General features: G+C 40.9%; 1 protein-coding gene across 3 annotated transcripts in view; it reads left to right on the plus strand.

Annotated features, from left to right (window-relative positions):
* The window catches only part of MARCHF8 (membrane associated ring-CH-type finger 8), a 90,072-nt gene that overhangs the window by 14,620 nt on the left and 58,713 nt on the right, over window positions 1-16,739 (plus strand). For all 3 annotated transcript variants that reach the window (XM_032115689.1, XM_032115688.1, XM_032115691.1), the window contains exon 2: window positions 7,113-7,291. In XM_032115689.1, coding sequence (XP_031971580.1) covers window positions 7,196-7,291 — 96 coding nt within the window. In that variant the 5' untranslated portion in view covers window positions 7,113-7,195. The remainder of the gene's footprint in view (window positions 1-7,112; window positions 7,292-16,739) is intronic.

The following is a 16,739-nucleotide window of genomic DNA, read 5'->3' on the forward strand; positions in this document are numbered from 1 at the left end:
AAGACAGCTTTCCTCAAAAACTGTAGAAATAGGCTTGGTACTGTGGCATGTTCTTCTCTGACAATGAGTATTATAAAGAAGCAAGTCTTCATCTGTATCTTCAAGAAAAATTTCGAGTTTTGTGATTATGACATCCTAATTTTTGATCTGCAGGGTGGCTTCAGTGCCAGATTGGAGGGAAGAATGCCTCTTCTGGAGAGGGGCATTAATTTCTCAGGAAGCCAGTTTCTACTCATTCTGGGAGTTGATAGGATCATTGCTAAAAGTGATAAGGCAAGCCCCAAACAGGCTGTGATGTTATGTCCTGCTTGGAGCAAAGCTGTAGAGACTCACAGCTTGCTGTGAGTGTGATTTATGTGCTAGACTTGCTCTGTTCAGAAGCACATTAGGAGAGGAAGATGTCTTTAATGTGAAGGGGTGAGGAGAAATGGTGATTATTGAGGCTAAAGAGTGAATGGCACCCCCTTATGCAAATGGATTTGGGAATTCAATGGAGCAGGTAGAGGAAATTGCTGGCTGAGGAAACAGGAGCCCTGGCTGTTACCTCTCCCTGGCCTCCACCATTAGGACTTCCCAATGTAGAGAATGAAACTCCTGCTTTACCTCTTTTTCTTTTTGCTTGTTGCAGTTAGAGACTGTCCCAGGGATTATTGCTGATATTATTGTGGTCTATTTCATCAACAAATACACAATGGGGGTTACTTAAAAATGTGTATGAACCAGCAGACCACTGATGCCAAAGAAATTTTGGATCTGTAGCAGGAGCTTACTGCCACAGGTGTGTGTGGACTACCTGGTGCTTTGTTCTTTCCACAGCACATCAGGAATGATCAGTGATGCTTCTGATGCAGGCAAGTTGCTATTAGTAGCAGAAGCAGACAAAAGTAATTTCTTTGTTTCTCAGGGGACTGTAATGACTCTATGTTGTGTTATTGTAACAGAGGGAAGTGACATTTGTTTTCCTGAAGTCTACCAAGCTAGTTCATAATTGCATTTGTCAGCTGAGTTGATTTGAAGGGAACAGTTTTTAAGGAACCTGTTTTTCAGAGGTCCAGATCCTGCTCAGCTTCCATTGAAATCATGGGAAAGGGTTGCTAAGAGCTCTGGGACTGTTATTTACTGAGACTGTAGTTTAACTGCCTGCTTGTCTAGTTGTATTATAATTGTAAAAATAATTGTATTCTTATTTTGAGAGGAGTTAGCCAGAGCTGGCAGATACTTCTGTTTCTCTGTGTATTCCTGCATATTGAGAAGCTTCCAAAGGGAAGATGGGGAACTTGCAGAAGAATCTCCTGTCCCCTTTCTAAGCTTTTCTTTTGATTTTAGCTACTCAATAACATGATTTTAAAATATACTAAAACTTTAAGTCTTGAAGCTGATTAGTTTTGGGACACTAGCAGGTGGAGGAAAGGAGGAACTGAGATAATAAAGGGAGAAGTTACAGCTAAGCTAGTAAACAGTGTGAGATATATGGGCAGACTCATAGCTGTAAATAGCAATAATCCCGAATTATGTCTGCCTGGTCTCAATACAAGGGTTATTTTCAGGGTTAGTACAACATTAGAAGTGAAATGTGAAAGGTACTGCAGGAAAGGAAGTGTTAGTTCCTCTCCCGTAAGCTCTCTTGATTAGATTTTTTTGTTGAGTTAACAAATGCATGTGAAGTGCATGAGGCTTGATAACATCTCTTAAATAATGCTGTTAACAAAGTACTGATTAAGCTACAGTAAACTGAAATGAAACACAGATGCAGGATCCTCTTTTTGAAAATGCACATCTGTCCTCTCTAGAAGAGGATTACATAAGATATATTAGTAAGGGAAGAGTCCTAACAAGCTCAAAATCAAATAAATAAAAACTTCAAACTGGAGCCAACACAAGCTGATAGAATTGGAAATACTTGCAAATGTGGAAAATGTAGTGGACAGAAAGTAGGCATAAGCTATATCTATCTCAAATGTCAAAGTAGCTAGGAAAAGTTAAGATGCACACAGGAATTGGCTAAGTCAGTGGATGAGGGCTTCTGTTACCTTCAGAACAACAATAAAAACACAAAATGAAAGGACTTTTTAAAATGGGGATTTGAGATTTCACATCAAGACCTCCAGCAGAAAAACAGATTCCAAATCTGCATTAATAGATTATTTCAAGTCCTATTATGAGGAAGTAAGCCATCTGATGAAGATGCTACACCATCTAGCAGCAGTCAGATTTCTTCAGGGAGTTTCCATTCTTCTTTGGGTTGGTCAGGTTTTGTGCCACATAGAGGGGAAGTTTCAGAAGACCAGATTGCATGGCAACGATCCACGAAGTCCCAGAATATAATTTTCAGCCTGCATCTGCAAGGTCCCCTGCAGTCTACAGACTGATCTGTTCCATGGCAGGATTGTCACAGCAGTGGATGTTACTTCAGTGTCTGGATTATCTGGACATCAGTGATGTGTTGCCTTTTTTTTAACCTGCCCACCCTGCAACTGATTGTCAGAGCACTGACATAGGTGACGTTGCTCACCATCACTACTCAGGCTAAGGGCAGTTGAAGAGAACCTTGGGGCAGACCAGAACAACCCACAGGTGAAATTCTTTCCAATTCCCTTTGGTTAGTGACTATCATCTTCCTTCTGGTATGGGTTCCAGGGCATATTTTTAATGCACATAAAGACATATTCTTTTAATCAGAATACCTATTGTACTTTCAATAGGAAAGCATCTGACCTATTTGACTGCTGTATTTTTTCCCCTTCTGAGTAATACAAAGCATGTGCACACACCTACATGCATCCTTGGGATGCATTTCTTTTGGTAAGGCCCGTGTTCATCTGCAGCCAGTGCCACTACAGCTCCAGAGCTTCTGAAGTTTTCCATTACACACTGTGTAGCAAGGGAATATGATGGACTTTCTGAAGTATAAATGACCTAATAAAATCTGCTGTTCAGACTGCATGTTTGTAGACTCTGATAGGTACCAAACCACAGACAGGAAGTCATGATTTGTGCTTACTTGCCCCAGTCCAGGTATGAATCTTTGGAAAGGAGTAGTTTAGCCTTTGTTTTGGAATGTGTAATGGGCAGAGAGCTGCAGTAGGTGGCAGGTGAGGGAGGACTTCATCTGCATTCTTCCAATGGTACTTGACACTAACAATCCAGCAAGCTACAGATCATTTGGTTCATCTCATGTTCTTGCTGTTATTTGGGAAACAGATCTTGACAGGGTGGATGATGAAGGTGGGATTTCAAGTGGTTTCCCACCTACTTCTGTTCTATTGAGGTTTCCTGTTGTTGTCCCTTCTCATTGTTGAGGAATACATCTGGTGCAGGTAATTCAGTTTGTGAGGTGCAGATTGAGCTCTGGGTGGGAGCCTGAGACAAGAGACCGCGAACTGCCAACCTCTTGGACAACCAAGGGCATGAAGATGAGTGGTGCCAGTGAGGTAGGTGAATGGACACTGGGAGACACAGCAGGAGCAGGGGACTTGGGAGGAAGAGCCAGACTTTTGTGCAGGTAGGCTGTGATGGGATAAAAGCCCAGGGGGTCCTTTGTTGAGGGTCCTCCTTGGAGATGCCGACTCAGGCTGTTTCTGTGTTACTGCACTGTGAATAAATGGCTTTGTGGAACAAGACGTCTGAGACCCTGCCATGGGAAACCCCGTCTGACTGTGAGTGGGGTGTGCAGGGAGTCAAGCAGGGTTCTCGTGGGCTCATGGGAGCTGCCTGCTGTGAAGGGGCTTCAGTCCCAGCAGTGAAAGTCTCTGGTGTTGGGAGTGTGACTGCCAGAGAGTCTCATGGATGGTCAGACTGGAAGGTTTCCTTAACACCAAGTACTTCATGCTGATAACCCAGAAGAACCTAATTTTCTGCTTCTATCAGATGTACTGTTCAGGGGAATGCCCCAGCCACCAGGACCAAGTCATGTGCCTGCTTTTCCTTCCTTTTGTACCTCTCAACTACCTTGAGAGACTCTGTCCTCTTTTCTCTGAATCTGACTGGTTTTGCTGCAGCTTTTGTTGTTCTAGCAACGTAGTGAGGACCCAGCTGTTGTGGTTATACGTGACTGCAGGCATTTTTAGTGACTGTTTTGCCTGTCCTGCAGAAGGCAAAACTGGACTACCTAGATGGGTGAAATCTTAGCTTCATTGAGCTAAGATCACCTGTGGGCTCTGCAGCCAGGATTTTGGCCTCTTTTGTCTTTTGAAATGGTATTTGTTTCTAAAGACTCTCTGGAAGGGCAGTATGGCTGGAGCCCATCTTTTAGGAACCAGTGTGGCTACAGAAAAGAGGAACAGTTGAGCTTTTCAAGCTGTCATCTGTCTTGGCATTCCCATGTGCCCGAGCCAGCTTTGCAGGAAGTTAGCAACCAAATAAAACACAGCGGAGGAGGAAGCTGAGCCCTTATCTGCCACCTCCTGGGCACTGGATGGAGATGCTGTAGTAATGAGGAATTCTCATTTGGTGTGAGGTATGGCCTGAATGTCTAACTGGAATCCTGAAAAGAAGGGACTATCTAGGAGCAGTCCCCGTGCCTTGGCATGTCTTCCTTTTTGGCAGGCCCCCAGTTTGATGTGCTTCAAGTTTGGATCCCACTTCTCAGGTGCCCAGCTCCCCACCTTTGAATCAGGTAGGACAAGGAATTAATTTAGCTGTGGAATGTCCTGTGGAGCTTGTCATAACTTGCTTTGTGTTGGCTTTTCTGACGTCCTTGTCTGTACTCAGTACTGCAGATGGTCTGTTCATTCACGTAACTTTATCCTTTAACTAGCACTGTGGAGTTAAAGTGCTTTAGGTTGATACAGACAGAATTTGAGTTGTGTGCATTGTTAGGGACCCAGCAGATTGGGGATGTGGCAGGGTGGCATCTGGGTTTAGTTTACAGCTTTCTATAAGCCACCTTTGAACAAAGGCAGGCTTTATTAGAGCATCTGCCAGGCTTCTTTACCAGAGGAAGGCTGTTTCACATCATCTTCGAATACCCAGTTGGATTATATCTTCTGTTTGAGCTCTTTCAAAGAATTCTAACACTTGCTGTCCTTGAAGTACCTGCAGAAAAACTGGTTTGACTTGTTTGCCATGATCAGAGAAGGTTAACTGTGTTTTCTAATAATTTTCCTTGTTCTCTTTACAGTCAAAACGTGTCCTTGCCTGCAAGCCCAGAACCCTTTTTGAGGGGGGGACACAGAGCAGGGTTGAATTCCTTCCGTTTTGCTCTGTTACCACTGGCAATAGCACAGAACGTATTACCTGGCATATTTTCATTGAAGCTTGACATTCTTTGAATTTAATTTCTCTGTTTTCTTGGGAAAATACCTTCCCTTCCTGCCTTGTTTATTGTAGTTTGATATTCCCATCTCAGCCCATGTTTATATTCCCTCTGGCTTGGCTCCTTTAGAGGAGGTAGCTAAGCAGGTGTGTGGAGGAGCTGAAGAGGTTCTCTGTTTTCTCTTTATGCTGGGATTCAATAATGCTGGTAAATCCCATGTTTCCCTTTGTCTTCCAGTAAGGAAGTGTCCTTGGTGCTTGTTTATGCATAGTGATATATTTTACTTTTAAAGTAAGCGATGCCTGAAAGTTACGGAGGCGTTGCCTTTAAAGCTCTCATGCGTGCTTTATGATGCACTGTCTTGGCCTCTATGGAAGTAACATAAATCCTGCCCACGTGTCACTAAAGCTCTTGAACTTGGCTGAGTGCTCAAACGGGCACACAGCATCATGCAGCAGATGGAGTGTGTGACTGGGATGCAGCAGGCCTTGCATACATTTTTGGTTTTGTTCATGATTTGCTCTATGACCTTTGATAATTCTTTCCCCCTCAGTGCAAAGAGGATGGTGAACTATCATTCTCCATATAAAGCCTTGGAACATGTAATATTTTTTTCCTGTTGTTTAATCAAAAGCAGTTAAAATAGTTGATCCTGTTTTCATTTTATACAACTGCAGTACTCCTGTGAAGTCTAGTGGAAATAGGCCAAGCTTTCTAGGTTTTTGATTCCACGAAAGATGCTGAATGGTCTGGTTCTATCTTCAGAACTTCCAATTAAATGTTAAATAAAAAATGTGTGCAGTATTAAGTTAAGGGTATGCACTAAGTGCTAAGCTATACTACTTCCAAATTGCTAAACAACATAGTACATAGGGCATTTATCTAGTCTCTGCTTTCTGCTTTTGCAGATTCAAAACCAGACAAACAAAAAGTTGGTATGTTACGGAAACAGAAGAACAGTGCATTATTTAGTTTATTTATTATAGTCCCTGCTGTGGTAATGCCCTTTTAATCTGTTCTTTAAACACAATTGATTGTGTCTCATTTGTGGTAAGTTACATTCCAAATAAGCACTCCATGATGTTACATGTTTCAAAAAGCTTTTTATTTAATGTAACTTCACTAATCTAATAAAAGGTATGGTTAATTATGCCTGCCTTTCAGATTAGCATGGCTAATTTTGGCTGATTTGTCTATCGCTATCTTTCCTATGTGTAATGCTTCCCTGTTATATTAGTAAAAGAAGGATAAAGTGTGTGTAGTCCATCCAGTGAATTCACAATCCCTGGTGAGGGATTTTGTTTATATTAATCTCTAACAGTCTTAGGAAGGGAGCATCTCACGTGATACGTCTTTTCATCTGACAGTGGTACGTTTATAGAAATGACAAGAGTCAAATGCAGGCTATTGCCTGTTTTTAGCCAAAATTACAGCATTTGCTTTGTTTTAGGATGACTCCTGAGGCAACTCAATCCAGTATGGTGGGGTTGGCACTTTAGGAAACTTACCTGTATGAGCTTTGCTCTCTGCACCTTCAGGTAGCATGCTCAGCTTGGAGAGCTGCTCTTCCTCCTTCTCCCTATCCAAGCAGATTCAAGCATGACCCCTGCCCTCTAGCTCTGCTCTCAGAATGCTTTCAGAACTGGTTGAGAATTTATTTATTCATTTTGCATTAATTTTGCTCTGACCTGTCTAGTTAAAATTGTTTAAAATTTCTGTGGCTCTTCTCACCCAGCCAGTGCACCAAAACCCAGAGAAAATAAGAGATGGGTGTTGGTCGAGTGGATGGCGTAGCTTTGGTTTAGAAATTATTGCATTTCAAGCTACTTTAACATCATCTAATATTTTTATTTTTTAGTTGCAAGGCCTTACAATGGCACGGAATGAGCACTGCCTTCAAGCCTCCTTCCTGTAAATGAAAGGACCAAACAAGGCGGTGTGATGAACATGCCACTGCATCAAATCTCTGTCATTCCAGCTCAGGATGTTACCTCTTCCAGAGTCTCCAGGAGCAAGACCAAAGAAAAAGAGGAACAGGTACTGTCAGATATGCTTAATTTTCACAGGAAGTTATCTAAGTATAAAATGATAGGGGTTATCAGATCAGACCTGATTCTGTTCCAAAGCCCCGACTCCTTGTGTTACTGCTGCTTTTAGTGAGGACAAATGCTACCAAATTATCTCCTTATTTTTGTGTTTGCTGTTTTAAAGCAGCTGGCTGTAAAATTCTAGAGATTGCTGTTGAGTAAATTCTGCAAAATGCAAGCTACAGCCATCTATTTTGCGTAAGAATTCAAGGCAGACAGGGATTTGGATGATGGCTCTAATTCCATTATTGTAGAAGCTATTACAGGTGTATTTAAAGAAAAATTACATGAAACGTGAACCTCTATATGTAGCCATGCATCCTGTTTTCCTTTGATCTCAGTAGCATGTAGTAGCTGTGTTGTATTTCATAGTGACTAGAATATCACAAGGAAGGCTCTAGACACGCATGTGTGTACAAACTGTACTGTGTTATGGAATATGAGTTGTATTCTTAATTTGGCAGCATGTGTGTGGGCGGAATCAATCTGAGGTCTTGCTGTGGTGCTAATGCAGAAGTATCTGAAGTATCTACTGATTATAAGTCCATTAAAATCCAATCAATACACTACTTAACAGTTTTTAATAGCATACTATGTCTAGTCTTCACATGTCAACCTTATTTATCCCTGGACTGTGTCTCTGATCCAGCCCAAAGATGTTAATGTGCATCATGTACAGTGTACACTGTACTGCATTGATCTGGTATTATCTGTCAGTTCCACAGAAACCTCTTTGTGGTTTTTTAGCTTTAACTTAAAATGAGGTCAAGAGAACATTCACGTTAAGGTACAGCTGCAGGGTTTTCTTTCTGGACTCCTCAGCAGTGGTTAACTATGAGGAGGTCTAGACTGATGCTGAGTACAGACAAGGTGTAGCTAACGTAAAAGGGACTAGAAAGGCACTGTCGTGTTACAGAAAGGGATTCACCAACACTAACTTTGAGTAGGGTGCAAGAGTTGTTTCTGATGTGTTGGGATCATTTGCCCTGACTACCTGTTTCACTTGACAGCTGTCCAGATTGTACCTACCAAAGTCACCAGTAAAAATAAACTGTCCTAATACTGGCTTTTTTGAGTCTTTTCCTTAGTAACATCTTAAAATGGATTCTAGCCCTTCAGATTCTTAAACCAGTAATTAATGAGGCTGGCACACTGCTGCTTTTGGTTACCAGGACTGGGCAAGAAGTTACTATCACAGAGGAGATGCTCTAAATCTATGAAGCACCTTGTCTCAGGAGTCTGCTGGAATCTGTTGCTTCCTGCCTGTCGCATACAGTTACTGTCTGGGCAGCTCCCTAGGTAAGAGGGCACTGCTGTTTCTTCCCTTTGGTGCTCTCCCGTATAGTAACTGTATGTGCTGAGTGAGACAGCTCCTTTGTCAAATGCAGGGCAGTGCTGTGAAGTTACTACCCTGCTCTGGGGTGATGGAGGTTAGGAGGCAGATCAGAACAACTTGTGCCTCTAACCATGCAGTGGGCCTGGAAGTGAGAGTCCTAACTCTCCTTCTAAACATGCTTTTTATTTCGAACACAGTGACTTTGGTGTTAACAAATCTCCCCTGTGTTTCCTTCATGATAACTAGTTGAAATGTTGATTATTGTTCCCCTTGCAGGGTTGCTGTTATATTTTCATGCCTTAGCATGTTAGAAACAGAACCGAATACTTGTTTACACATGAGCAACACTGAAGAGGAAGTGGGACCATGCAAGCAATAGATTAAGCTAACTTGGAAACACTTCATGTTTTCCAAGTCTTGTCCTTCCTGTCTTCATCAGCACATTCATTCATCCCCGGGTGTCCTGCATTCTGCCAAAACTGCAACTGGAACAGCTGAACCTCTGGGTGAGCTGCCTGCTGTCCCTGATGCACAGCTGTACTGACACTGTGGCTGCCCCTGTGCACATGAGCCTGGCTTTTATACTCCGTTCCTCACTCCTGCTTCTGGTGTTAAGCTTTAGTGCTGGATCTTAAAAATGAGCTGTAGGGCAGTCAGGTTGTTAATGTGCTGACTTTGACCAATCCAGTTAATTTTTCACATTGCATCAGTTAGTTCCCAGTACTTTATAGTCAGAGTCCCTGTTAATTCTTGGATGCAGTCAAGACCCACTGGCCAAGACTGTGAATTTTGCTCATATTTGAAGAATACAGTAAAAGGGAGATGGGATGCAAAAGAAGAATTTCTAGATTATCCTTGCCATATTTTTAGTCAGATTTTAGTTTCAGAATGCCTGCTTTCTGTTGAGATAGCATCCACTCCAAGATAAAGAGCAGCATGCAGCTGAACGTGATCCTGTGTTGGGCAAATCTGCTGAGCAGTTGTAGGTAGTTGTTGTGCCCTAGATAATATGTACTGTACAAGTCATGGATACTAAGTAAAACCAAGAAAGAAGGTGTTACAGTACAAAGTCAGTGTAACTTCAATACTTTCATATTTCAGTTGCATTCTCATTAGACAACATAGGTTACAGCTATTTCGTTGTGGTTGGCCTAGGCACAGTTCTTACGTCTGCAAAGACGTAAAATAGTTTTTGAGAAAAAAGTGTAACATTTCACAGTTTAATTCGAGTTCCATGATTTTCTTACCTTACCTTTATTATGTAATAAGAATAGTAAATTTCTTACCGTTCCTGTGCAGGAACAGTAAGTAACTCAAACAAATGTGTACACTGTAGTCTTAAAATATTTTGAGTTGTACAAAGCCACTTGACAATCTGAACAAAATCAAACAAACCACAAACCACAATCAAAACCAATAGTACTACTTCACAGATAAATATGTAGGTTTGCTTTGTAGTACCAAGCTGCTTAGACCAAGTGCATTTCCAAGTGTGCACTTTATAGATTGAGCAGACTCATGTGCGTATCTCTCCTATTTATCAACAAGCTGTGGCTAAAGCCAAGGTGAGTGTCATCTAGCAGATGAAATTCTGTCTTGCTTTCATTTTTGCTGTTTCAAACCAGACCTTTGGCTTGTTGGTACCTATATTCTGCGTTGTAGGAAGTCCTTTGGAGGAAAGGCTCAAGAAGCACAGCAGCAGAAAATGAAGGACCAATGTGCCTAGAGAGAGAACTTCCACCAGTCTCTGAAAAATCAGTGTTTCTCCTATTCCTCAGAGTATGCCTTATATTCTGCTATCTTTTGTGATGATGAATGTGGTTAGTTATTCATATATGTAGTAGAGTTGCAGAGGAAAAATTCTCAATCTGAACAGTACAGATCTCTTACTATTTCTTCACTTCTATGCTTCTGGTCAAGATGTAGCTCTTGTATTTCAGGTTAAGGCTTGGTTTTATTCTAGTTTTCCTTGCTACAAGAGCAGATTTTATGCACTAGTGATTTGTGACTAAGTAAAGAACAGCAAGAAATCCTTAGCACCTTCATCATTACAATCCAGTTTCTCAGATTGAGTGATGTATAATACCTAACTGAGTGATGTATAATACCTAGGCATGCCTCATGGCAGATTAAATTGTAGATTCAATACTTGTGGAAGACTGGCAAAAATCGTATTGAATTTGAAGAAGTGTTAAGAGGAAAGGCTTTTGCCTACCATTTCTGGTCTAAGTCCTCAGTGATACATATACATACCAGAGCCTGGTAGATTCAGGTTGATGTAATTTTCAACATTTAAAGTATTTGAAATCTGAGGTTAGAAGCAGTATTTCATGAAACGTTGTCCATTTCCACAGTAAAAATACGGAGGGTCATAAAGGGATTATTACTCTTGCATTTAACTCAGATGAACTGATAGCTTTAAGGGCTATTAATAACCATCATTAGCTTCTTACTTACCCTTCACTAGGAATAGTTTCATGCTTACTTGATGTTAGGGAGAGTCATTCTATTGTGTGTCAGAAGCCACAACCCCCCTTGCCCCTGTTTTGTGGGCAGTATGCTGGCAGCAAGGTTTCCTAACGCATGCAAAAGCAAACAGCTCTTGGGATCTGATGGGAAACAAGGAAATGATGCTGGCATGTGATTGAGGTGTTGTTCTGGGTTTGTTTTGTTATAGCACAGTCTTTTTGAGGGCTTTGTGCCTTCCTCACTGAAGTGCACTGATATCTGCTGCAAATTGTTAGTAAGTGTTACTGCAGTGAGTGAAGAAGCTCCCTCAGCAATAGCTTTTCACTGCTCTTACAAAAATGTGCACCAACCCTGGCCTCCTATGCTGTGATCTCTGCAGATCTCATAAGCAGATCAGGGATGGGTGGGATCAGTGTTTGAATGAGAGATCATGAGATACTAGTGCAAGTCATTTTTGGGCACAGTACTGTTTCTTCTCAGTAGTCTCAGCCTGGGAATCGATACCCAGTTATCATCAAAGATCACACAGCATTTATCACAGAAGCAGATCAATGTTCTAGTCAGATTTAAACTTGATGATTCCAGTTGATCAGCTGAAACTCCCTTCTGGTCATGTCTCTTGTTTTCTAAGTGCTGTGTAGTATAACTGGCTGTTACATGCTCAGCAGAGATGCTGTGATTGTCCCTGATATATCCAGGTACTTCTCAAAGCTGTCAGCTTGAACGTATACTGAGTGCCTAATTTGTCTGGATGAAATTATGGTGAGAGAAGTACATTGTGGTGTATCTTTGTAAAGTTCTTCTGCCTTTGTAATGATCTCTTGCATCCTGTGACAGGAAAGGTAATGTGGCTTATTGATTCAAATAAGCCACATCTTAGTGGAAAAGCAGGACTTGGGGGGAAAAAAAAGGCAAGAAATGCATTTGCAAGAGTTTGTAGTCACAGAGCAGTTTCTCAAGGTGTGTGCTTTGTATTGTTGAATCTAGAGTGACACTTCGAAAGCTGTTTTTAAGGTACGGAAGCGCTCTGACTTTTTCCATTCACTTTGTGGACTTTGAGCTGTGAATGAGATCTCTGCGTGGCTGAATTCAGTCCAAATACTCAGACTTCGTAAGGCTGTGTGTGTGTGTGTGTGTGTGTGTTTGGTTTTGCTTGCCCATTAAACCAAATCATTCATTCAGCAGCGAGACTCTAAATCCTTTGAGAATTTTACTTCTTATTTTTTTTGTGCTGTGATTTGTGTCTTTATGTGTAACTATGTCATATAGTAACACTGGGCCTGGCATTTTTCCTTTCTTAAGTTTGCTCTGTATAGAAACTGGCTAACTATGGAAGGATTTTTGTCTGAATATTCTTTTTCTCTTCTGTGAGAAGCAGAATGTACTTCTGCTGTACTGCTTATAGGCATAGGCTCAGAGTGGGAATTGTGAAGACCTTTCCTGACAATTCAAATCTTGGCTTTTACTTGGTGTGTTTTTCAATGGATCATAAAGCATGTCTTAGAAAAAGTTACACTTTCCACTCTTCCTGCCCCTTGGCAGCTTAAGGGCTTTTTTGTTCTGTCCCATGTGTTCCAGCAAGAGCATGACTTACCTCACCTTTGGTGTGGTACCTGGAAAACTGTCAAGAAGAGCACAGAGTGCGGCTAGGCCTGAATTAAACCAGGTCTGTAATTTGGGATTTGTTTTTGTCTTACCACCCTGCTAGATGGTATTGGGCAAATCGTTTGGGTTCTTGTGCTGTCCTGACTCCCATCTGTGAAAGAGGGCTGGCATTGCTGACTAGCCTTGTAAAGAACTTCAGGTGTATGGATAAAAGCTGAGCACCTGGAAGTCTTTGCCACTATGTCCTTTGAGATGTCTACTTTGCCAGAGTCCCAGTCTGCAGATGGTTGTGCTGATGGCCCAAAGCTCTGCTGCAGAACATGGTGGGCATAGGGTATGTGGAGAGCAGAGGGGTCTTCCCCCTGAAGGTGAGCATTGCTCGATCTTCGTCGTGGTGAACATGCAAAATGTTGTGACTTTCCTGAACTTCTGCTCTTACTATGCTTGAGTGCAGGATGAGAAGCTGGTCCTCTCAAGCCCTACTCTTAGAAGTTAGTACATGCTGCTTTCCAGCAAATCCCAATGAAGGGAGAAAAGAGGAGGCAGGAAGTGGGAGGGAGGGGATGGTATGGGAGGGAGCTGCTCCTGCTTGAGCAGTCCTAACAAAAAAGTCAGATCACGCCATTTGATTCTGCATTGTGTTTGTTTTGGAGTGTGTACAGCATGTGTGTGTGAGGAAAGGAACAGATGGCTGCTGAGTGGGGATGAATTACAAAAGACAAAGTGTGGGAAGTGATTTCTGAAAGGGTTTTGAGGGAAAAGAGGAGAAAACTCTTTCTTCTAAAAATTCAGTAAACATTATGAAAACTAACAGCAGTTGATACAGCAGCAGAGTTTTAGGTAGTGATTCTTCTGAGAATAAACTTTGGTAGTTTCGGATTTTGCTGTTTGGTTATAATCACTCATTTATATACAATCTCTGTTTTAACTTTCCTTATTGCATGTGAACTCCTTACTTTGATGTCTCAAGACCAGAAACTTAGAGTTAATGATTACAATCTGTAGCTGTCACATTAACCTGAATATTAAATCACCTCTCTGATATTAACAAAATCTCTGTCTGGCTTTCATTAGCAGCTCACTTAAAAAAGTTGAGAGTCATTCTTTAAAAAATACTATACTCTAAAACAAGTGCTGATGCTGTTTAATTACATGATAGTCACGTATGTTTTGGTGGTGTTTTGCAGGTCTGTTAATGTTTCTCGTGTATGTTAATGTGCAACAACTTTCCATAAAGGGAGCCCTGGATCTGAAGTCATGACTTTAAAGTTTATATTTTTTCTTCCCTGGCAGAAGCACACTTGTTTGTTTGCCTTCTAATGAGATGTGTGTCAGTCATGATCCCACAGTGATCTATATCTGCATATAAATAAGTACCTGTGTTGCTGAAATCATCACAGCTCCACAAAGGCATTAGTCAAGACTTGATTGTAGTGATTTTCATCATCCATTGGCTATACTGTTTCTTTAAAGTGAGACTGTCAGATTCCTGCAAACTGATTTTTAAAGTTCATTTATTAAACGTAATTTCTGTAAATGAGACACCCCAGAAGTCCAGATGTTTTTTCCTCTTGTAGGATGTTTTGCCTCATGCATTGATGCATAATGAATGACTGTGTGGTGATTTGATCTTTCAGACAGATGTGTTTCTGTGCCTGGTGAAATAAAATAGGTTGGGTTTTGAGTTGTTTTCTAGGGTGTTTTGTTTTGGGCTTGTTTTGAGAGAAGAACAAAGACTAACAATTCTGCCAGGGAGGCATGGTGTAGTATTTGAACCTCAGGGGGTTTTAAAACTGTGTCTAGCTTTAAGCTGCTGATTCCCCTTAAACCCTGCACCCCAGTGGTTTACAGGTAAAACTTCTGCAAAATTATATATAGGCTTAGATTTGCACCTTGAACTTAGCTAATTCTACTTGGCCTTTACGCCATTTATGAATAATTTTTGACAGGGGCAGGGGAAGTTGTTCTTCAGAAATTGCTTCTCCCTGCTTTGCTGAAATATAAGCTCTTAGGAGTACAGCCTTCTAAGTCAATACTTCTCACACCTAGAAACAAAATCCACCTTTGGGATTCATTTAGCTTTTCTTGGTCCCAGAAGTGATGGTCTCTCATCTGCTACTAAATATGCTTCTCTCTGACAGCAGACATAGCTCCTGTTTTAGGAAATTTCTTACGGAGATTTTCGCATGACAGCCACAAGTCAAAGCATACTTTTATTACTGAGCAAGCCCATATTGTGTATTCTATGAGGTCAGTGGTTGAAATTCAGAATTTCATTTTTTAGCAGTCAAGAACTGAATTTCAAAGACAAAGGAAAGAGCGGAATCTCCTATTTATTGAGGTTTAAATTTATTTACATCCCAGTCCTCTCTTCCTATAAATAAGCACTACTTTAATGTTGATGAAAATGAGGAAAAGTGGCCTGTTTATAATTTTTTCATTTGCTTAAATGTAGACTGCATCTGATTGCTTGTGCACCTTAACTACAGGTGGCTGTTAGTGTAAAGGAGAGGATTGTCCTTGAGTCTGCAGCATTTGATTTCACCCCTGTGCTAAGTAAGCACTGCATGTTTCCACCATATTCTTTAAGGGTACAGCATCTCTGGTGTTCCTGGAGGCAAGAATCTGGGGCTATGTCACCAACTGCTCTGCACACATGTTGTGCATCTGTCAGGGTATCTGGAAGTGGGTGTGTTTAACACAGATATTCATATACTCAGATTCTTTGAGTGTGGAAGCAATTTTTGGTGTATTTTTAACATTAGAACATTTTCAGTAATAAACTTGCATCTTGTGCTTAGGTTTTTCAGAAACCTTAAAATAATTTTTGTGTAACCTACTGAGTTCTATATCAAAGCTGGATTTGGAGTCACAGATTTCCAGTGTGCCTTACTGCCTTGAAGGATAATTGTATTTCCTACTCTTCAGTACGTACACCTTGGAAAATCACTGCTGTAGGTCTCACAGACGTACAAGTATTTATGGCTATTTCTATCTAAAAAGTCAGATTTTTTTCTAACACTCAAGTCAAATTCACTCTCTAGTGTGTAGTTGGGTTCATTAGTTAAGCATATTGTATATAATATCTTTTGATAATTATGCATTGGCATAAAATTCTTAAAAGAAGTACGAAATTATCCTTTTCCCAGAATTTAGATAGAGGAGCCTAAAAAAGATGTTTTAAAAGTTTAAAAGAGGCTGATCTTGGCATTTTTGAATATCAACTAATCAATTTACTTATTTTTCCTGTAAAGTGGTGAAGGGGCAGCCTTGTAATGCATTGTTAGCTTTTCCTGAATGGAAAATTGCAGACCCCAGAAGTGTTTTAGCCAGCTGTGTCTAGATGCACAAATCCCATGTCAGTTGTAAAGTTTCTCCTGGCAATCATCTGCCTGTCTATTTCTAGTAATATTCCCAAGCAGTAGATGCCAGAGGAGGTGATTTATGGATTGTTCAGGTTGAAGCAATGTGTGTTTGCCTCAGCCAGTGGCTTGTGTGATACTTTTTTGCTTTATATTTTATGCATAATAACAGTGAAAACTTTTGGTTGACCCCAGAGAATATGGAAGAGTTGTTTGGGCTTTGTTTCCCTCCAGTATTCTTTAGGTTTGTTTACTGTTATTCAGATGACTGAAAGCACGTTATTTGGGTAAAGATTACAAGGCAGCCTTGTATGCAATGAAGTGAAACATTTACTAATTTTTGCATCTTAATTTCTCTGAGCTGGTTAACATAACAGCTAAGCAACTTCATTCTGCATGAACTACTGGAATGTGGCATCCTGTTCGGCTGCTAATAGGTTTCAGGTACTCCAGAGACACTGGAGTTACTGCTACATCCACAGGCAGATTTGTGGTAGTGACCCCTAAATGGGATCTTCCTGTTTTCATGCACCACAGTTGGGATATTTGGGAGAAGTGAAGCACAGCCTCATACCTGTAAACTTTAAATCATAGCAATTTTAAGTTGTGACAAGGGAAGAACTAGG

This window comes from Corvus moneduloides, chromosome 8, assembly GCF_009650955.1.
Source record: "Corvus moneduloides isolate bCorMon1 chromosome 8, bCorMon1.pri, whole genome shotgun sequence".
NCBI classification, from domain to species: domain Eukaryota; kingdom Metazoa; phylum Chordata; class Aves; order Passeriformes; family Corvidae; genus Corvus; species Corvus moneduloides.